The sequence below is a fragment of the Notechis scutatus genome, chromosome 15, assembly GCF_049901735.1.
Source record: "Notechis scutatus isolate UNSWTSFEM ecotype Mainland chromosome 15, rNotScu1.2, whole genome shotgun sequence".
NCBI classification, from domain to species: domain Eukaryota; kingdom Metazoa; phylum Chordata; class Lepidosauria; order Squamata; family Elapidae; genus Notechis; species Notechis scutatus.
The window spans coordinates 10,192,811-10,214,507 of record NC_142023.1 but is presented as its reverse complement, the minus strand read 5'-3'; the positions used below and the strand labels follow the sequence as shown (position 1 = coordinate 10,214,507).

Sequence of the window (21,697 nt, the reverse complement as noted above, 5' to 3'; positions counted from 1 at the left end):
ACCATACGATCTTCGATCTTCTTCGTGTTTCTTGGGAGGGAAATTCTTTAAGAGCCAACCGCTGTTTTTAAGCCTGTTGATGTTGGGATAATTACTCAGAACTTGGTGGTGAATCATACGTTTGCCTAGTTTAATTTTGTCACTTTTGCAGGGGGTGGGGAACTCCCCCCTGTTGTGGTTTTGAAGACATGCAACAGGCAGGAAGTGTGGGGTGACACTGTGAAGAGCTGGCTGTCCTACGATGGAAAGTAGAAGAGAAACTCAGTGGGAAGGGTCGAGGAGAAAGGCTTTAGATCAGGGGTGTCCAACCTTGGCCACTTTAAGCCTGGAGGACTTCAACTCCCAGAATTCCCCAGCCAGCTTTGCTGGCTGGGGAATTCTGGGAGTTGAAGTCCTCCAGGCTTAAAGTGGCCAAGGTTGGACACCCCTGCCTTAGATTAAGACTTAATTCTTTCTTACGTATCTCTTTATGATATGGTGACTATGTTGGGTGGACTCAATGCCCTACAATGGAAAGTAGAAGAATAACGGAGCTGGAAGGGACCTTGGAGGTCTTCTAGTCCAACCCTCTGCCTAGGCAGGAAACCCTACACTACTTCAGACAAAGGGTTATCCAACGTTGTTTTTTTTTAACTTCCAGGTGCATCCACAACTTCTGGAGTTAAGTTGTTTCTCTGCTTATTTGTTCTCCCTGTCAGGAAATTCCTCCCTAGTTCCATGTTTGCTTCCCCTCCTTGGTTAATGTCCATCCGTTGTTTCTTCTCTTCGTTTTGGTGCTTTGTTTGGAGAACAACTTGACCGCCTCTTCTTTATGGCAGCCCCTCAAATATTGAAACCCTGCTATTGTTATTTTGCAAAGCTGGGGGGCCTCCCCTTGCTGTGGCTTTTAAAAGAAGAAAGGAAAAGAAAGGAAAGGGAAGGCGAGGGGGAGGGAGGGAAAAGAAAGGAAGGGAGGGAGGAAGAAAGGAAAGAAGGGGGAAAAGGCAAAGGAAGGAAAGGAGTAAAGAAAGTAAAAGGGAAGGAAGAGAGAGAGAAAAGAAGGAAAAAAGGACGGAAAGGGAGGAAAGGAGAAAAGAAAGAAAAAGGGAAGGAAGAAGAGAGAAACGGAGGAAAAAAGGACGGAAAGAAGGAAAGGAGAAAAGAAAGAAAAAGGGAAGAAAGGAAAAGAGAAAAGAAGGAAAAAAGGAGGGAAAGAAGGAAAGGAGAAAAGAAAGAAAAAGGGAAGGAAGGAAGGAAGAAAAGGAGGGAAAAAGGAGGAAAGAAAGGAGAGGAGAAAAAGAAAAAGGGAAGGAAGAAAGGAAGAAAGAGAGGAAAGAAGGAAAAAAAGGAGGAAAGGAAAAGGGAAGAAATCAGAAGCAATTTTATATTTTCTTCTTTCTCTGTACTTTTGGCTTTGTCTTTTTCTGGGGTTTTTGTCTTCTCCTCTCTTTATCCTAAATCCTCCTTTATCCTATCCTTCCCGTTAGATTTTAGTCTTCCTTTGTGAACGTTTTTAATAAAGTTATGTTAAAACCCCCGAGCAGAGGAGGGAGCACTTACTGTGTTTGTTTTTCTTCTCGGGCAGGGGTGGGGGTTCCTCGGAGTCTCTGGGCGCGTTGGGACTGGAGAAATCAGCCAGGAATTCCACAGGGGGGCCTGGCTTTCCGGGCTGATAGGGCAGGACAGCCGCAAAAGGGGTGAAGACCCAGGGCAGGAGGGGCGGGACGCTTAAGTCCTCCTCCGAAATATTGTCGTACTGCGAAGGGTGCCTCTCCAGGAGGACCCGACAACCGGAGACGTCGAAGGAGGAAGCCGCCGTCCCTCTCCGCTTCTTCTCGGGAAGAGCTGGTGGGACCTCGACTGCCGGAGCTGCGGTTGGGGAGACACAATTCTCTGGAAGTTGGAAAGGTGGTCCAAGAAACGGAGAGGCAGATTCCCGCAGGCCCTCTGGCAAAGGGCTGAGCACCCCGAGTCCCGGCTGGGGGATCTGGTCCGTGTTTGAGAGATCTTGCTGCAGGAACTCGTAATCAGGATCGTAATGATCTACAGGAAAGAGAGCGAGAAACACTATATGAGTAACGGAAGAGTTGGAAGGGACAGTTTTACTTATTCCCTATGGGAGGAGACATTCACCTGTGTCTTTACTCCCATGTTGGCAGCCCTTGTTCCTTAGTTGTTCCCTTCTCCTGCCAGCTCTGTGCATGCGCACACTGGGAACAGGCTCCAGCTGTTCTTCTTCCCCACTGATCTCTGACTGCAAAGGCAGCTGATAACTGTCGGGCGGCCCTGGCCCCATCTCTGCCTCCGACACAGAGCCCTCGTCAGAGCCTTCCCCAGACTCCAGGACTGGTCCATGTTCATATACATATACTGGCGCGCGCACACACACACACCATTTCCACAACACAATGAAGATTGAAAGGCTCAGCTGGTGGATGGATTGAACCTGGGACAGTTTTTCTCCATCTTTTCTTTAAAAAGAGAAACTCTGAGCTGTATTCGGTGTGGGTTGTGGCCTGTTGGCCACCGGCCCCTGTGGCAGCCAAATCAGAGGAGGAGGAGGATCTGGGATGGGAGTCACGGCCAGCATCAAGGCAACCTCAGAGCTCTGAGGAGAAGAGGGAATGGAGCTGGCAGAGAGAGAGAGACGGAGGCAGAGCCTGGGCGGTCCATCAGCCCTCAGGTGGAGAATCAACAGCCCCCAGGTCTGGAGGTGGCTGATGAGGAAGAGGAGGAACAGCTGGGCCCAGTGCCTGATGCGCAGAAGGCAGAGAGGAGAGGAGAGCAGTGGAAATCTATGGGCCGGCCCTTGGGAAGGAAGAGCCACTGCCCCTTGTGGATCCTCATCTAACTCTAACGAGGTGCTGACCATTAGTTGAGAATTGTCTTGGGCCCAAGCTGTTTAGCCATAAATCAGTTTCACTGGACCTTCCCGTGTGGACCTGATACTCGTGACGGATGGGAGTTGAACCGGTGATCGCACCTCTCAGCCTAGGGCAGCCCCATGCTGAGCCCCTCAGCAGCCCAGCAGACTCCCCACCTCCTTACCTAACGTTTCACAGCTTGTGTTGTGCGAGCACTGCCCGCTGTCGCAATCCAAGGAGGACAGCTGCTCGTCCGACTTGCTTAGCTTCCCCATGCTGCTGTAGGGCGAGAGGCGGGGAGATTCCCCTCCGTAGGACTGGCTGCCCCCCGACAGCCTCCGTTGGGGGTAGCCATCGTTTTCAAACTCCTGTGGGTGGGAAGGAGAAGCGGAACAATAGGCAGAGTCAACTGTTGCCCTAATTAAACCACGAGCCTCAAGCCAAGGATTTATTAGGAGTGAACATGTCGGCATGGCCTGTGTCTTTATAAACAACCCATCCTGGAATTAAACAAGATGGCTGCCCTGGCGAAAACTCTTCAACCGCCTCTTTCAGAACAGGGGAAACGGACAGGTACATTTTAAGTCTCTGAATCCAGGAAGGGAAATGATCTTAAATTTGGACGGAATTCTGTACAAGTAGAGTCCTTGACTTACAACCGCAACGGAGCCCCCAGAAATTTCTGTGCCAAGCAAGAAGGTGGACGGGTGAGTTTTGCCCCATTTCACAACCTTCCTTGCAACTTGTTAAGTGAATCCCTGCAGTGAAGGTTGCAAAAGGAGGATCGCCTGACCCAACCAACTCCCCCCCCCGGGAACGTTGCGACCGTCATAAATATGAGCCACTTGCCAAGTGTCCAAATTTGGATCCTGTGGCCATGCGGATGTTGCAACGTGAAAAATGGCCGTAAGTCATTTTTTTTCCAGTGTTGCTGCACGGACGGTCACTAAATCAACTGTAAGTTAAGGACCGCCTGTGATCAGGAGGTTTTAAAGGGACACCCCATCCTATCTGGATAGCTTCTGGGTCAGACAGGGCTGGTACTTTACCTGTTTGTTGATCCCAATGGGTAAACTGGAGCCACTGGTTGCTCGGCTCATGGGGGCTACGATGGCCACTCGTGTAGGGGAGGGTACCGACTGGCGTTTCTTAGGAGGCAGAGCTGGAGGAAGGCTGCACAAGACGAAGGAAAATTGAGAATACTGATGTTAAAGTGAAATGTTCTGACCCAGTTCCCCCCAGGTTGGTGCATTCACCTGTTTTCAGCCACTCGGATGCAAGGAAGGGGCGGTTTGGGTGGGGCGACCTCTTCGTCTGCGTCATCAGCCGGCACTTCTGCGGTCGGCGTCTTCCCGGCCGTCTTGTTGAGGATCTCCATCTCCCGATCCGTCAAGGGAAGCTCCAACTGGCTGGAGAGGGGGAGATAATACACTATGAGGAGAGAGAAGGAAGGGATAAGATAATACGCTATGTGGGAGGGAGGGACAGAGGAAGGAGGGAAGGAAATGGGAATGTGGGGGAGGGAGGGACAGAGGAAGGAGGGAAGAGAAGGGAGGGAGGGAGATGGAGTATGAGATAGAAGACATGATACATACGTAAGAAATGGATGGATGGATAGATGGTGATAGGTAGATGGCATGGATGGAGGTAGGTACAGAAGAGAGAGTGCACACACTAGAAAACATGGAGGGATGGAGAGAGATAGAAAGAAACTGCACACTGGAAGGCATGGATGGATGGACAGATGGACGGAGACAGAAGAGACAAAGTGAAAACTGGAAGGCATGGATGGATGGATGGATAGAAGAGAAAGAGAGCATGCAGTGAACGACGTGGTATATGGAAGGAGATGGAGAGGGAATATAAATAGATGGAGAGAGAGAGATGATGGAGAGAGAGAAGAGAGAGAGAGATGAAAGACATGGATGGATGGATGGATGGATGGATGGATGGATGGGTGGGTGGAGATATTGAAAGAGTGAGCTAGAAGACATGGATAAACAGATAAACAAATAAACAAATAAACATAGGTGGGTGGGTGGGTGGATGGATGGATACAAATATTAGGATGGATAACTGGATGATAATTAGATGGTTGGATAATAGATTTAAGTAGACAGGCAGGAATAGAGACATAGAGAAACGATATAAATGGAGAGATAGAGGACAGATACAGGAGATATTGCTAGATCAATAGACACGACAGATGGATGGATAGATGGATAACAGACACAGAAACAGACAGACATCAAAGAAAATAAGAGGTAGGAGAGCTAGTTTCCAGACACTTCAGACTGACTGATGCCTCCCTTTTGTGAAACCGGCCACGAGGAGGTTGTATCCCTGGAGCTCCAGGCCCTCACAACAGCCCCAACTCTTGGAAAGGAAGATCTCTAAACTTTTTGTCCACTCACCTGTCTTCTGTAGACACAGGTAAGGTGGGCTTGACAGGGCTGGTGGGAGATGGGTGCTCCTGCTTCTCAATTGTGAGCTTCACCAGCTCCTAGTTATCAACAGAACACAAGTCAACCCCAATTCCTCTTTTCTTGAGACTAGCCAGAGCCAAATCACGCAGCCATTTTTCCTGTGGTTTAGTCTCCAGGCCTTTGATCATCTTAGTTACTCTTCTCAGAACGTTTTCCAAAGTCTCAACATCTTTTTTTGTAATTTGTGGTGAGCAAAACTGGTTGCAGTGTATTCCAGGTGTGGCCTTACTAGGGTTTTGTAAAGCGGCACTAATACTTCACGTGATCTTGATCCTATGCTTCTGTTTATACAACCCAGGATTGCATTAATTTTTATGGCTGCTCCCCTCAACCATTCATCATACAATTTGGCCTTCAGACCCTTTATTGCCTTTGTTGGTTCTTACACACTAACTCTACAAGGGGTTCATGGGGCGTGTTGTTGCCCGCCAGTGGAGCTGGCAGCAGACTCGGACAGTGAGGAGGTTGGGGAGGAACATGGGCCAGTCCTGGAGTCTGGGGAAGGCTCTGACGAGGGCTCTGCATCGGAGGCAGAGATGGGGCCAGGGCCGTCCGACAGTTATCAGCTGCCTTCAGAGTTGGAGATCAGTGAGGCAGAAGAACAGCTGGAGCCTGTTCCCAGTGTGCACATGCGCAGAGCTGCCAGACGAAGGGAACAGCTGAGGAACAAGGGTCGACTCGGGAGTAAAACCATAGGTGGACGGTGAATGGCCCCTCCCAGAGGGAATAAAGAGGAGCGAAAGGGGAGTGGGCTTTGCAGGAGACAATTAGTTTGATTCACGAGGGTGAAGTTCCTGACTTCTTGCTGCTATAGTGTGGTGTTTGGAAGATATTGGCCTGGCAACTCTCCAAGCCTGATAAAGGTCTGTGAAATCTCATGAAAGACCATTGGCCGAGACTTTGCTGGAGAGGAATTCCCTTTATAGCCTAAATAAAAGGGGTTTTAAGCAAGACCCATACCTTAACTCCATCCAGAACTGCCTTGATAACCCCCTTAACTGTATTCACCACTTCTTTGTCTTCAGCGTTGATGCCTTCAAGCATCACTTGATCGGACCATCGGATTAAATTTCCCAAGCTCTGATACACGCGGCTGTAACAGGAAGTGATGGCAGAACTGCAGAAGTGGGAAGAAGAAGAAGAGGTCAGAAGGAAGAAGAGGCGGGGAGAGTCCGGCCTTAAGTAAAGAATTGTCAGAAGTCAGCAAGGCGCTGCAACGAAACATTCCTTCCTTCATAAAGGCCATTCTCTCTCTTTTTTTTGGCGTACCATTTAGTTTATTCCAGTGGTCTCCAAACCTGGACAACTTTAAGACTTGTGGACTTCGACTCCCAGAATTCTCCAGCCAGGATCTTTAGAGAATAAGTAAACCCCTTCTTCTATTTGACAGTCCCTCAATTATCATATTTCTCCTAATTGTTTTCTTCGATAGGCTAGATAGGTGCACCGAGCTCCCTCAATCATTCATCCTAATCGTTTGAGGAAGGGACTGCCCAACAGCTACCAAATTCTCCATCCAAGCTGCACAATGAGCACCTCAATCTCCGTTGCAGACGTTGAGGGAAAGGACGGACTGCCCAATTAGGACCCAACTCGCAATCCAACTTACTCAGCCCCTTGCGTCCTGACTCACCTCTGCTGAATCCGTGGGTCCGTCTGAACCAGAGGCAAGATGGCTTCCAGAACTTTGCTGGCTGATCCTGGCAACATCTCCAACACCTTGTTATCAATGGCCATTTTGTCCACAATGGTCTTAAAGTAGCGCAGGGCACTCACTACGTCCTTCTCCTTCTCCTCCAGCCAACTTAAGTTCTGAGACAGAAAGACCCCTTTTACAAAGCTTCCTATTGGCCTGGATAGTTAAAAGACAGGCAAATTCTTCCCCAACCATCCATCCATTCTGTTCATCCATCCGTCGATCCATCTTCATTCAGTCTGTCTTATTAATCCATCCGTCCATTCTGTCAATCCATCGATCCATTCCATCGATCCATCATCTACCCATTCATTTTATAGATCTATTCATAGAATAGGACAGAATTCTTTATTGGCCAAGTGGGACTGGATATACAAGAAATTTGTCTCCGTTGCATAAGCTCTCTTCACCTATCCAGCCATCCTTTATCTACCTCTCCATTCCATGCATCCATCCATCCGCTCTACTTATCCATCCACCCACCCACCTTCCCATTAATTATATCTATCCATTTGGAAGTCAAATGGTTCTAAATTCTAAATGCCCCATTCTGAACCCACAAAAACAGTTCCTGAACTATAGCAGCTTTGGGCTCACCATTCCCAAAAGATCAATATACCATTTCTGATGTTAAACCACTTCTAGAAACACATTTTGGACAGAGAGGACCGTTTAACAACCCTCTCTCAACAGAAGGGGAGGCATACGACTCCCACCTACCTCCTGTTTACAACACAACCCTCTCAGCAGATCCAAGTGTCAGGGTTCCGATGATTGCCCTAATTAAATCATGAGCCTCGAGCCCAGCTTCAAAAGAATCCAAAAGATTTATTAGGGGCAACATAACCGGTATGAAGCTAACTCTGAGACACATAATTTACTATCCCCTATGACCCTGTTTCCCTCCAGCCCCCTGGTGTGTCATAAATCAGATTCTCCAACCAAACACATTCACACGGGCTGGGTGTCATCAATCACATTCTCCAATGAAGGATTTTCCCAGGCAGAAGAGCCAGTAGCCGAGGCTACAATCTCCACAAGATAAGTGTGGAATGTGCTTCTGGCCTTCATCAGCCTTCCCCCCTTCCTTCTTATGGCAACTCGAAAACAGGCATAGGAATGATTTACGAGTTGACACCAAGAACGTCCCACACCCATTTGCACTATTCAGGCCACTGGAGGGCACAGATAAACCTCCGAGTGGCCTCACGGAAACAGCACTAACGACCAGAGGATTGCAAGCAATATAAATCCTTACATCCTCCACCATTCAGTGAGAACTGAAGCTTCTTGGACGAGAAGCGAAAGGTCTCCAAGGAAAAGCAAAGTCCAGAGGCCTTTTGAAAAAGCACCTTTCAGACAACCATGACCTGGATGACTGAGAACCTCCACTGAGACTTCCAGAAACAGTTTTGCAAAGAAAACAGACCCTTTCCAATCAAAGAGATCCAAATTCGGAACAATTTGCAATCCGCTAGTGTGGTGTTTTTAACTGAAGACACAACACCCAGTTCATTTTCCCAGTAGATCAGTGGTTCGTAGTGTGACCTGCACCCTCCTTGCACACTGTTTTTCAGGTGAAGAAAGAGGTTGCACCTGTGAAAATAATACAAGACCGACTGTGCAAATTTGGTGCCTTTTGTTCCAGAGGCACCTATCTGGCTGGGAGAGAAGGGCACTTGCGTGTCCTAGAACGACCCCAGTCTAGGGAGGAGGGAGGGAGGAAACGGCAAAGAATGATCTGGCTTCTGGCCCCACGTTCAACCAAGAAATATTTGGGTGTGAAAAAAAGGCTGACGAAAGCCATTTCCTCTCCAGCCAGCCTTGTGAGGTAGACTGGGCAGGAAGCATGACTGGATGCCTAATTCTACTTTATTTTCAGGTCACTGTACGTGAACAGAATCTTGCAAGTTGGAAAAGCACATTTCTTCCCCAAATCCTGAGAAGGGCTCGTACTTCCGACCCTGTACGAACACAGCGGAGCCCAAAATTTCTGTTGCTAAGTGAGGTTTTGCCTCATTTTGCGACTTTCTGTGCCACTGTTGTTAAGGGCATCCCTGCAGTTGTTAAGTTAGTCACACACTGTTGTTAAGTGATTTCTCTGGTTTCTCTCTCTCTCTCTCACACACACACACACACAGGGACATTGTGGCTGTCATAAATATGAACCAGAATCCAAATCTTGTTGGGATGCTATCCTGGTCATTAAGTGTGAAGAGCAGCTTCCCCCTCCATTGCCCTTGTAATTTTGGTCACTAAACGAATGGTTGTAAGTCAAGGACCCTCTGCAAACGGAGGCTGTTCTGGTGGTTTTCTGCATGGCTCCATCTCGACGTGAGAAACTGGAGAGAGAGAGAGCCGCCGCAGCTCTGCGTCCGCTGCATTGAATTTCCAAGAACGCCGCTTCCCTCTGGCAAAACTCTCCAGCCGGTCATGCGTTAAGAAACGGCCATCACACAAATGCCACGAAATGCCCCATCTGGACTCCGTGAGGGGCAGCATCAGGACAAGCAGATGTGGGTTGAGCTGGAAAGTGGAGTTGGAAGTTGGAAGTCGTTCCTTTTTCTCTCTCTCTCTCTCCCTTTTCCTCTTCACTTCTTCCCTCCTTCTTCTCCTTCCCCCAGCCTGCTCAGCCAGGAAACCCTACGGCATTTCAGACATAAGGTTGGTCCAATCTCTTCTTAAAAACTTCCAGTGTTGGAGTTTTGCAAAAGCATTACAAGGTTTCTGTTCCTTTTGGATTGTGTTTGATTTGTTGGAAAAGGAGGCGGGTCAGAACACCTCCAGAGATTTTATCATCTGAAGTTGCTCTTCTTTGGACCCCTTTTTTCCTGTCTTTTTTTGTATTGTAGTAACCCAAACTGGACGCCCAGGATTGTGTTGGCTTTTGGGGCAGCTGCAGCACACTGCGGGCTCATACTTATGGTGATCCATTAGGGCATCTAGATCCCTTCAATAAAGTTCAATAAAAAGCAATTAAAAAAAACATTGAGTCAGGCCAGGGTTCTGAAAACAAATGCAAGAAAATTACTGTGTGGTTAAGCATCTTTGCAGCTTTTTCCCCGCACTAACAACCTGACACCCTGACTTGTTGTTAACCATCTCAGTAGCATCTCCTCCCACTGATTCAAGAGACAAATCAGGTTGTTAAAATGGATTAGGTTTCCAACTCCTCTGAGACCGATCTTTCAAACAGAAAAAAAGAAAAACAGCTTGAGAGAAATGCTTGCTTTGTAAATAAAATCCGTTTGGCAAACGGCCCCCTTCTCCAGCAGGGTTTCGACTGGCCGGGTCCATCAGAACATGGGGAGGGCCAGGACCGCCTCCCAACGGACCTCCTCTGATTTATGTCTGAATTTAATTAAAATAAAACGCATGGCGTGCAGTCACTGGCGTGACTTCCCAACCCCGGCTTGCCATTTAATCATTTGATCACCTTGAAAATGGCCGTGACGTTTCGGATGGGCTTCGTTCAATGAGGAAGAAAGCAATTTTAGAATTTTATCTTCTCTTGGCTGTTAAATTTTCTTTCAACCAGGACTCCCTTATCCATGAAAAGCAGCACACTTGGATCAGCCACGAAGAAACAGACAATAGCCTCAAATAACAACATGAAGCTGAATGGAGCTAGCAGAGTGTTTTAATGGCCGGATGCCCTCCCTGTCGCCAACGCGGAGTTTTGTTCAGCAGATAGGTTCTCATTGTGCTGAGAGAGAGAAATACCTGCCTCGCCTCTACCTAGGATTGAACTCACAGCCTCCTGATTGTGAGGCGAGAGCTCCACCTCTAGGCACACCGCACCACTCCCATTCAACCACTGATACGACGATGTAAATCCCTCGGGTGCTTTTTCAAAAGGCAATTTGGCTTTCTTTTGTTTCCTCTTTGAATATATTTCGCTTCTCACCCAAGAAGCTTCTTCGGTTCTGGCTGAACAGTGGAGAATGGAAAGATCTGTATCCCTTGCAGTCATCTGGTTGTTAGTGCTCTTTCTGAGGGTCGTTGAGGCTGCTCTGAGGGCAGAGATAAACCTCCAAGTGGCCTCAGCGACTCTCAAAAAGAGCGCGAATGACTAGATGGCGGCAATAAATCCTTCCATCCTCCACCGTTCAGTCAGAACCGAAGAAGCTTCTCAGATGAGAAGCTAAAGGTTTTAACGTTCGCTTAACGGCCGCCGTGTTTGCTTAATGACAGTGGCATGCTGCAAAAGAGGTCATAAAGTCAGGCGGGGGTCACGGGATGATCTGTTTAATGGCGGCCACGACTTACCACCGTATTCCCAGGCTCAATAATACGTCGTTGAGTGGAAGACCCCTCAACTAACTCACCTTGTTGACTACCTTCTCGGGGGATTTCACCACGACGTCAGGCTGCTTTCCTTTCTTGGATGGCGTCCTTTTTATTTTGGGCGAGTGGAACTTGTCCTTCAGCTTCATGGTGAAGGAAGAGAGATGAGACCGCTGAGAGTCTAGCCAACAAAAAACGAGAACAGAAGCACGGTGAAATAAATTGCAGCAGACAACCAATGAGCCACTGCACGAATAAGCCAGGATGTGCCTGACGTCTGGGAGCATCAGGGTTAACAAACAAGATTTACCAGGTGCTGAAACGCATCCAACGCAACTGTTTAAAATAGCTACTTCCTTTCCTAAAGGTGCTTTTTTCTTTTCTTTTTCCTCCAAGAGGCAACTGGACTTTCTGGTTTTTCTTTGAAGACATTTTACTTCTCATCTGAGAAGCGTCTTCGGCTCTGAACGGATGGAAGGACAAGCAGGAGACCCTACACCAGGGGTGTCCAACCTTGGTAACGTTAAGCCTGGAGGACTTCAACTCCCAGAATTCCCCAGCCAGCTTTGCTGGCTGGGGAATTCTGGGAGTTGAAGTCCTCCAGGCTTAACGTTACCAAGGTTGGACACCCCTGCCCTACACCATTGCTGATCATTGGCAGTCCAATTATTATTGGGCTCTCCCCTAACTCTTCCAGAAGTGAGTTTCCAACACACACACAGTTGTGTCTGTTTGGCTAAAGGCTGTGTGCCTTTGCCCAGCTGCCTTTAAACCACCTCCAACAGTTGAGTCACGGCCTTCCCGTAGGATCTAAAGTTTGTTTTGCCCTGAGCCAACATGGGCTTGACTTCTGACGAAAGGGTGGGTGGGTGAGTAGGAATATCAGCTGGCGATTTCCAGACAAGAGGACTGGGGGGTGGAGGAGGTGGAAGTGAGGGGAGAGAGAGAGAGAGAGGAGAAGGGATTCAAAGCCGTTTGCCTCCTGACTGCTACCATCCACCATTCCTGGCTAACATGATGATGTCTGGTCGGGTACAAGTCTGTGGAATCCTTCCAATGAAGTAAGTGGTGCCAGAACATTACGCCTGTTGGAGGGAGGTTGCTGGGAAGTCACTGGATGAATTAACGGCACAAATGAAAGGGAGGGAGGGAGGGAGGAAAGGAGAAAGGGAAAGAGAGAGAGAGAAGGATCGGAGGAGGAAGGGAGGAAGGAAAGGGAAAATGAGGAAAAAGAAAGAAGGGAAGGGAAAGAAGGAAGGGTGAGAGAAAGGGAAAGAAAGCAAAGAGAGAAATAAGGAGAGGGAGGGAGGAAAGGAAGGAAGGAAGGAAGGAAGGGAAAAGAAGGAAAGAGAAAGGGAAGGAAAAAGGAAGGAGACAAAAGGAGAAAAGGAAAGAAAGAAGAGAGAAAGAAAGAAGAGAGAAATCGGAGAAACAGGAAGGAAGGAAGGAAGGAAGGAAGGAAGGAAGGAAGGAAGGAAGGAAGGAAGGAAGGAAGGAAGGAAGGAAGGAAGGAAGGAAGGAAGGAGAGAAGATAACACACACACCCTAAGGGTTAAGGTTTGAATAAATAATAAATTGTCTTGGCTGGCAATCCCATTGATTTCTGAAATTTATACATAGCTTCCCATTTCAAAAGGCCCCTGAGAACATTTAAAGAAGAAAATTGACAAACTGTGGATCGGGAGTACAAACTGAATGAATTTGTCAAAATGACAACAGTTCTTTTCACCTCTTTGGCCAAAAGAGGACACTCTACAGGATAGTCCTTGGCTTACGACCACAATTGAGCCTAAAATTTAGGTGGTTAAATGAGATTATTTGTTTATTGAATTTTGCCCCGTTCCACAACCTTTTCTTGCCACTGTTGTTAAGTGAATCACTGCAGTTGTCCAGTGGGTCACATGGTTGTTAAATGAACCCGGCTTTCCCAATTTGACTTGGTTGCTAAAGGAGACCGGGATTTTGCAACCATCATAAAACGAGTCAGTTGCCAAGCGTCTGAATTATGATCATGTGACCTCAATTAAGGATCCTAAGTCACTATTTTCAGGGCCGTTGTAACTTTGAGCAGTCATTAAATGAACAATCACAGTCAGCTGGGTTGTTTCACAATCATTTAGATTTATTGATTCCTCAAACATGTTTCTCCAGCTTTCCCAACTCCGGTTGTCGCCATATATTAAGAAAAAAGAACATTCTGGAAAGGGTTTGCATTCCTCCGGCCACCCTCTTTTGTGGCGAGGAGGTTGGTGGCTTTCAAAGAAATCTTTCAAAAGAAAACATTTAACTTTGAGGCTTTGTAGCGTAGATTGTTGTATGGATTTCCTGCCTGGAATTAATAGGACATTATACAGTCAGATGAGGAGAATGAGGTTCTGGAGAACACAGAGAGGTCAATTGGATTGTCCATCTCGGCCTTTTGAAGGGCTGGACAACCAGTTGGAAATTGTCTCTGCTGCTTGAGGGGACGTGTGACCAACCTCATTAGAAGTCCTACTTTGACTACTGAAGCTGGGAAGGCTAATCTGGGAGGTCAGCGAGGAAAAAAGTCCCAGGAGAAGGCAGCCATGGGCTACGTTATCCATCAGGTGAGCAGGAATCAAGATCGATTTGAAAGAAATATGGAAGAGAACGGACAAGAAACAACGGACAATGGAAGCTCAACTTCAAAATAAGGTGAAACTTCCTGAGAGTGAAAACTAATAACCAGTGGAACCGCTTGACTCCAGAAGTTGTGGGTGCTCCAACACTGGAACGTTTTAAGAAGAGACTGGACAGCCCTTTGTCTGGGATACTATCAGGAGACCTGCCTTGGGCCGGGAGTTGGACTAGAAGACCTCAAAGGTCCCTTCCAGCCCTGTGATCTCTTGAAATGTGTTAAGGAAGGGAAGAAGGAAGGAAAGGAAGGAGGAAGGGGGGAAAGAAGCGAAGGAAATGAAGGAGGAAGGAAGGAAGGGAAGGAAGGAAAGGAAGGAAAAGAGGAAGGGATGGAGGAAAAGAAGGAAGGAAGAGAAGGAAGAGAAGAAGGAAGAGAAGGAAGGAAAGGAAGAAAGGAAGAGAAGGAAGGAAAGGAAGGAAAGAAGGAAAGGAAAGGAAGGAAGGAAAAGAATGAAGGAAGAGAAGGAAAGGAAAGGAAGGAGGGAGGAAAAGAAGGAAGGAAAGGAAGAAAGGAAGAAAAGGGAGGGAAGGATGGAGGGAGGGAGGAAAAGAAGGAAGGAAGGAAGGCAGTTGAAAGATATGGAAAAGAAGTCAAACCAAGCAACTGAAACCAGGAATGCTTTGCCTGAAGACATGAAGATGGAGGGAGATGTGATCACGGTGTCAACACCTGAAGGGCCACCTGCAGCTCGGGAGAGAAACCAGGCTGATGGATAACCTCAGGCTTTCAAACGGCAGGCATCCCAAGTGTGTCCTTTGGGGAAGCCTGGCTGAGGAGCGGAGGTAAACCACAGAAGGTGACGCAGGTACTGAAGAATGCAGGGCCTCCAGGGGTTTGGAGGACAAGCACCAGCTCGAAGAGACACACCCTCCCAAAAAGTAGAAAAGGGGCGCCTGGAGCTCATCCTTCTTTAGAATCTGGGCCTGGCTGGTCTAGGGAAGAGAAGGACCAGGGGAGACAAGGACAGCAGTCTTCCAATATTTGAGGGGCTGCCCCAGAGAGGAGGAAGTGGGTCAAGCTGTTTTCCAAAGCACCCGAAGGCCAGACAAGGAAGAATGGATGGAAACTGAACAAGGAGAGATTCAACCTGGAAATAAGGAGGAATTTTCCGACAGTGAGAACAATCAACCGAAGTTGCCTTTAGAGGTTGTGGGAGCTTCATCCCTGGAAGGTTTTAAGAAAAGACCGGACTGCCCTCTGTCAGAAATGGTGTAGGGTCTCCTGCTTGGGCGGGGGGTTGGACTGGATGACCTACAAGGTCCCTTCCAGCTCTTGTTATTCTGTGAAGAATCTGCCTGGATCCACCCGAGACGGAGGGAAAGCAGAGGGAAGAACGAACTGGGTCTCCATTGCCTTTTGAAGGTGGATCCCATCCTCCCCTTCGGAGATCCCTCTTCTTTGTCTTGGAAAACAAAACCTTGGTGTCACGATCTGGGATTTTCTATAACTGTTTACCTGTCGCCGAGGCAACGGGGGTGATGTCATCGGTCCCTTTCAGTGGAAAAACACAGGAGGGTGGGGAGGGGAGGGGGAGGAGAGGCTCTGGAGATCTCAGTCCCACCCAGGAGGTCCACAAGAATCCTGATTATTGCCCCGTTTAAGGAAGCGCTGAAGTTTGAGGAAAGTTTAAGGAAGCGTCTCCAATCTTGGCAACTTTTAAGACTTGTGGACTTCAACTCCCAGCAAAGCTGGCTGAGGAATTCTGGGAGTTGAAGTCCACAAATCTTAAAGTTGGAGACCCCTGGTTTAAGGGACGTCGTGGCTCAGGGGCTAAGACGCTGTGAGCTTGTCAATCAGAAAGGTTGGCAGTTTGGCGGTTCGAATCCCCAGCGCTGTGTCACAGAGTGAGCTCTCCCATTCCTTGTCCCAGTAGCTTCTGCCAACCTAGCAGTTTGAGAGCAGGTAAAAGTGCAGGTAGAAAAATAGGGACCCCCTTTGGTGGGAAGGGAACAACATTCCGTGCACCTTCTGGTGTTTAGTCATGCCGGCCACAGGACCACAGAGGCATCTTCTTCGGCTTTGGAATGGAGCTGAGCACCGTTGAACAAGAGGATTTGGTCACCGGATCTTAGCACGTTCCTTTCCACAATCCTGTACAATTGAGCCCCAAATGTCTGGCCATGAGGGTTTGTTGGCACTCCTGTTAGGCTAGAACAATCCAGGCATGGTTAAGACTTATTTTAGCCTACGGTAAGGAGGCAGTCTATGATTTACTGCTGGGTTACCATCTCTCTCCACTGAGTGTGGTTGAACATTAAATCACTCCTGATGGGACACAACACAACTCACCATCTAAGGAAGTTGTCTGTTGTCTCTACTCTGGATGTGGCTCCTTCCCCTTTTTGGGTGGCCTGCTTGGAACTGGGAGGAGGAGGAGGAGGAGGAGGAGGAAGAGGACAGTAACTCTTCTAAGCTTGTGAGTAGACTTCTTTGGTTGCCCAAGAGTTATGACTCCTGCCAATGTGAGTCACTCAAATAAGAAAACCAGGAGAAGACCTCCCCACTAATATACCACTAACAATAACAAGTTCATGGTGAAGGAGCAAAGAAGAGAAGCAGCCAGGAAGACACAATAGTTGTCTTCAACCATCTAAAAGATTGTCATGGAGAAGACAGGGTAGAATTGTTCAACGTCACTGGAAAAAACAGGAGGAGCTTCAATAACTAGGAGGCCCATTTTGGTGGAACATCTGGAGAAGTTACTTCTGTTCATCAATGGAAGAGACTCTACTAGAAGAGGGTGGACCTTCTTTTTTGCTAGAGGCACTTCAACTGAAGCTGAGTGGCATCTGTCAATGATACTGTAATAGCCAATTCTTGAATCTGGCAGGGAGACGGACTAGATCAGGGGTCCCCAAACTTGGCAACTTGAAGACTTGTGGACTTCAACTCCCAGAATTCCCCAGCCAGAGTTGAAGTCCACACCTCTTAAACTACCCAAGTTTGAACAGCACGGCCCAAGACGGCTTCCAAGCTCCGTCCCAACCCTTCCGTTGCAACATCCTTCCGAAGTTATATATATATTTTTTCTCTGATTTCTCTGCTTCGTGGGCTAAAATAAACGACAGTCTGTGGCAATCTTGTGATCTCCAGACGGTCCAGCCACCCATTAGCAATCTGAGTAATGCTTTCTTTGGAAGCAAAGTTAGCAGACATTAACCAACACACAAAAAACAAATTATTAAATTGAAAACCAAGCGGGAAGGACTCGGTAAAAAAACTCTGTAAAGTGGGAGCACGCCGTCCTCAGGTTAAAAGCATCCGTGGATCTAGGCACAGAGGTCATTGTATTTGGAATTGAGAAGGATTTAAATCAAATTCAGACATAAAGCCAAGATATCTCTTCTCCGAGATCATAAAAATCCACGCCGCAGATCCCAAGACATGTGCACCAAGACAAATTCCTTGTGTTTCTAATCACACTTGGCTAATAAAGTATTCATTCATTCAAAACGTTCCCTTACGCACCTGGTCCTTGATTTGCAACTGTCCACTTAGTGACCGTTGGGTATTACAAGGACACTGAAAGAAGCAACTTATGAAGGTTTTTTTCACACTTTAAGAAAAATGGTCAGGGGATCAAAATCGGGACGCTTGCTGACTTAAAAAAACTGCAGGGATTTACCAAACAACCACAGCCGTAAAATGGGGCAGAGCTCACTTAACAAATGGTCCACTTAGGCACAGAAATGGGGGGAGGGGCTCAATTGTGGTCGTAAGTCGAGGACTACCTGTATAATTTCCCAAAGGAAAACTTAGGTTTGTTTTCCCATCTGATCAAAGCTAAGCTGTCTTTTTCTATTGCAAATAATCGATCAGCCTTTTACTGTTTTTAAAACTCTATGCTGCTTAGCCAGGTTTGTGATGAATGAAATGAAATGAAATGAAATGAATGAATGAATGAAAAGATAAACCAGCTCTCTAAGATCACTGAACTTTCGAGTTCAGGAAAAGGTTCGTTTTAAATCTGCATCCATCCCATAAATTAGTCCCATATTTATCTGGATTCATTCTGTTCTCCTTGCCAAATGAGAATTGATTTTTGAGAAATCAATTTCGCCTTTATTTTTTTTCCTGGCGAGGAGTTTTATCTTTGCCTGCTTTTTAGTCCTCAACTTCCAGCCAAAACTGAGCTCAACGTTTTTGTTGTTTTGCAAGACAAGTGAGTTTTCCCCTATTTGATGACCTTCCCCGACACTGTCGTGCAGCGAATCCCTGCAGCTGTCCAGTTAGCCGTTTGATGTCTGAACATCCCGGGGAAAAATGATCTAAAAGTAACATTCTTTTGCCAAGTAAAATCTCTGTTAGCAGCTCTAAGAAAGTGGTGAGAGTTTCAGAAAGACCCTCAGATGCTGCACAAAACTTTCCCAGCTGCAACCATTTTTAAAAAGTTGTAAATCTGTTAAAGCCGACCAGGGAAGTTCCTTGCTAAATCTCCAAACACCTATTTTGATTTTTGTTTTTTTAAAAAAGAGAGACGGCTTATCCTTAAGAAATAATTCTTCGCCTCCAATGCACAAAACAACCCCAAAAAAAGACAGCCGTTGTGTGTCACTGCCAACCAGTCAAGAAGAGGGCCACTTCCGTTTGACGCTAAGGGTTCTCTCTCTCTCTCTTTCTCCTTTGCTTCCATTCAACTCCAACTCAGAGCAGCCAGCTGTTTCGGGCAAAAATCTGAAAGAGCTTCCAACTTCTTAAAAATAACACAATGCAAATTTGTGGTTTTAGGGGTTGAGGCAACGCCCTCCGCTTAAAACAATTCCCCCACCACCCGCTTTAGAGTTCTCTCACTGGTCCTCCCTTTGGAAAACCCTGCCCCGCCCTGGCTACGTCTGGGGATCTCAATAAACAGCCGCCGAAAAATAAAAGAAAAGGAAATGTTTGGGAAAGGTTTCCCAGGCTGAGAAGACATCCTGAAAGCTCTCCAACCTGACTCGTATTTTTCCGGAGAAGAAAAAGCAACTTCCTCGCCTTAGCAGTCAGGAGAAAATTTCCTGCGCTTAATCTGTGGAACCGGCTTCCCTCCAGAAGTTGTGGCTGCTCCAATCACTGGAGGTTTTCCAGAAGAGACTGTCCAAAATGCTATAGGGTCCCCTGCTTGGGCAGAGGGTTGGGCTAGCCCAGGGGTGTCCAACCTTGGCAACTTTAAGACTTGTGGACTTCAACTCCCAGAATTCCGTTGCCAAGATTGGACACCCCTGGGCTAGAACACCCCCAAAACACAGATAAACGACTCCACCACTCTCTGAAAGAATGCAAATTGACCAGCTGTCTGCAAGGAGTATCAATCCTTCCGTTCCCCAGCCTCCATTCAGAAGAAGCTTCTTGGATGAGAAGCAAAAGGTCTTCAAAGAAAAGGTCCAGTTGCGTCTTGGAAAAAAAGCATCTTTGGGACCTAGATGACTGAAGGATCTCCACTGGCACTTGTCCAAATGTGTTCTTTTGTGGTCAATGTGGAAAGTTACAGCCCATAATACCCCCAAATGTCAACAACTAGGTGGAGCGAGTGAAAATAGTGGAAAGCAGAAAGCAAGCAGCTCTTACAGGACCAAATATATATATATATACACACACACACACACACACCTAGAAGTCAACAGTTTCTGGTTTGTAGTCTGGTGCCATAACCATTAGACAAAACTGACTCCTTTATGACTTTGCACCAATTATTCTGGTACAAAGAGTCAGTTTTGTCTAGTGGTTATGGCATCAGACTACAAACCAGAAACTGTTGAGTTCTGGTCACTATGAAAGCTGGCAGGGTGACTTTGGGCCGATCACCAGGAGATTGGGAGTTCTAGTCTCCCCTTAGGTACAAAAATCAGCAGCATGATTTTGGGCCAATCACCAGGAGACGGTGAGTTCTAATCCTGCCTTGGCATTAATGCCCCGTTTGCCCACAGCTTGGGAATTGGGTGTGCCCTTCATTGACAGAGGACAACCTCTCTGACTTATTCATTTGGCACCTTTGCGACCCACGTGGCAGGAAACACTTTGCTGACATTCCCACCCTCCGTTGCTAAAAAGAAAAAAAAAACACGTCTATTTTGGGCTGCAGATGTCTCATTGTTTGATGCGGCTTAAGCTTTTCCCGACACTTCATTTTACGGCTGTTCTTTCCACCATTGTTAAGCGAATCGCTGCACTTGTGAAATTAGTAACCCGGTTCTATTAAAAGGAACCCAGCTTCCCAACATCGACTTTGTCAGAAGGTTGCAAAAGCCTGACCTCCTCACATGAGTGTTGCCTCCGATGACAAATCTTGTTCCATTTTCCAAGCATCACTGCAAACATCGTGAACTGCTGATCCCTTAGTCATCCCTTTCCCTTCCTCCCACCGTTCTTATAAACTTGCAAACCATTTGCCAATACGGGGATGGCCACAGGGGAGCCCAGAACTGGCGCTTCCTTGACCCATTTGGTAAAGGGAATCCCTACTACGGTTCTTAAGTCCATCACGTGGTTGGTTGTTAAGTCAATCTGGCTTCCCAGGAGAGACCGCACCCCATCACAAATACCAACCAGTGGCCAAGCATCCGAATTTCGATCGGGTGAAACGCGGGGGGGATGCTGCAACGGTCACAAGCATGAAAAGAGGTCGTAAGTCCCCTTTTCCAGGGACGTTGCAACTTTGAACGGTCATTAAGGTCCGTTGGTCAAAAGGGCCCAGCAGAGACGATACTACCTGAGGCTTCTCAGAAAACAACAACTGAATGGAAAACTGCTGGTGACCTTCTACCGCTGCACCACAGAGAGTATCTTAACTTACTGCACCTCTGTAGGGTTTGCCAATTGCACAGGGGCAGATAGGACAGCGCCCCAGAGGGTGAACGTCATTGCCCAGAGGATCATTGGTTGCCCTCTCCCCTCTTTGGAAGAGCTTTATAGCTCCCGCTGCCTTAAGAAAGTTCAAAACATCCTCAAAGATCCATCTCATCCTGGGCAGCCTTTTTTTTTTTTTTTGAACTACTACCATCAGGTACAGGACAATAATAAAAACAAGGATAAATAGGCTGAAAAAACGGCTTTTATCCCAGGTCAGTAGCTCAGTAGAGTCCTACTGTATAGTGCAATATTAATGCAATATCAGGGGTTTTCCATTCAGTGTACAAAATGTGATGGATGTGTGTGTTTATTTTCACAATCGTAACTTTTGTACACTGACGATGGAATTTAATTTTGTTGTACGAGGTACGATGACAATAAAGTAAAGTACACTAAACTAAAACTTTCTTGCAGATGTTTCATGACCCAACTAGGTAACATCATCAGTCCTAGAAGGCAGTAAGGTTTGTTGAGAGGAGGAGGAGGACTGACGACTGAGGTTGGTGGTTTTCTTGCAGACATTTACTGTATAGTGCAATATTAATGCAATATCAGGGGTTTTCCATTCAGTGTATAACATGTGAAGGTTGTGTGTTTGTGTTTATTTTCATAGTCATCATGTACCCCGAAGATGGCATTTAATTTTGTTGTACGAGGTTGCGATGACAATAAAGTAAACTAAGCTAAAAGTGAGCTCTGGTTAAGCCGAGGGATACTTGCATACACATACTAACCCGCATAAGGTGGTTGGAGAGATGTAGTTATAGATATGATTTGGATAAATAAAAAGAGCCCTCGGATGCATCTCAAGAAAGACACTTCACAGTCTGGCCGCTTCGTGGAATGTTTGCTCGGCCTCGCTGCTGGCAATGCAACAAATAGTCTCTTTTTAAATTCATGG

At 47.0% G+C, this 21,697-nt stretch overlaps 1 protein-coding gene across 5 annotated transcripts in view; it reads right to left on the bottom strand.

The window, feature by feature from the left end:
- RAPGEF1 (Rap guanine nucleotide exchange factor 1) overlaps positions 1-21,697 on the bottom strand; it is a 46,086-nt gene that overhangs the window by 18,860 nt on the left and 5,529 nt on the right. For 4 of the 5 annotated variants that reach the window (XM_087944140.1, XM_087944137.1, XM_087944139.1 and 1 more), the window contains exons 2-9: positions 11,354-11,493; positions 6,963-7,141; positions 6,290-6,446; positions 5,258-5,346; positions 4,100-4,252; positions 3,893-4,016; positions 3,028-3,211; positions 1,540-2,022 (exon numbers count right to left, since the gene is read on the bottom strand). In XM_087944140.1, coding sequence (XP_087800266.1) covers positions 1,540-2,022; positions 3,028-3,211; positions 3,893-4,016; positions 4,100-4,252; positions 5,258-5,346; positions 6,290-6,446; positions 6,963-7,141; positions 11,354-11,493 — 1,509 coding nt within the window. The remainder of the gene's footprint in view (positions 1-1,539; positions 2,023-3,027; positions 3,212-3,892; positions 4,017-4,099; positions 4,253-5,257; positions 5,347-6,289; positions 6,447-6,962; positions 7,142-11,353; positions 11,494-21,697) is intronic. The other variant, XM_087944138.1, reaches the window with a different exon arrangement.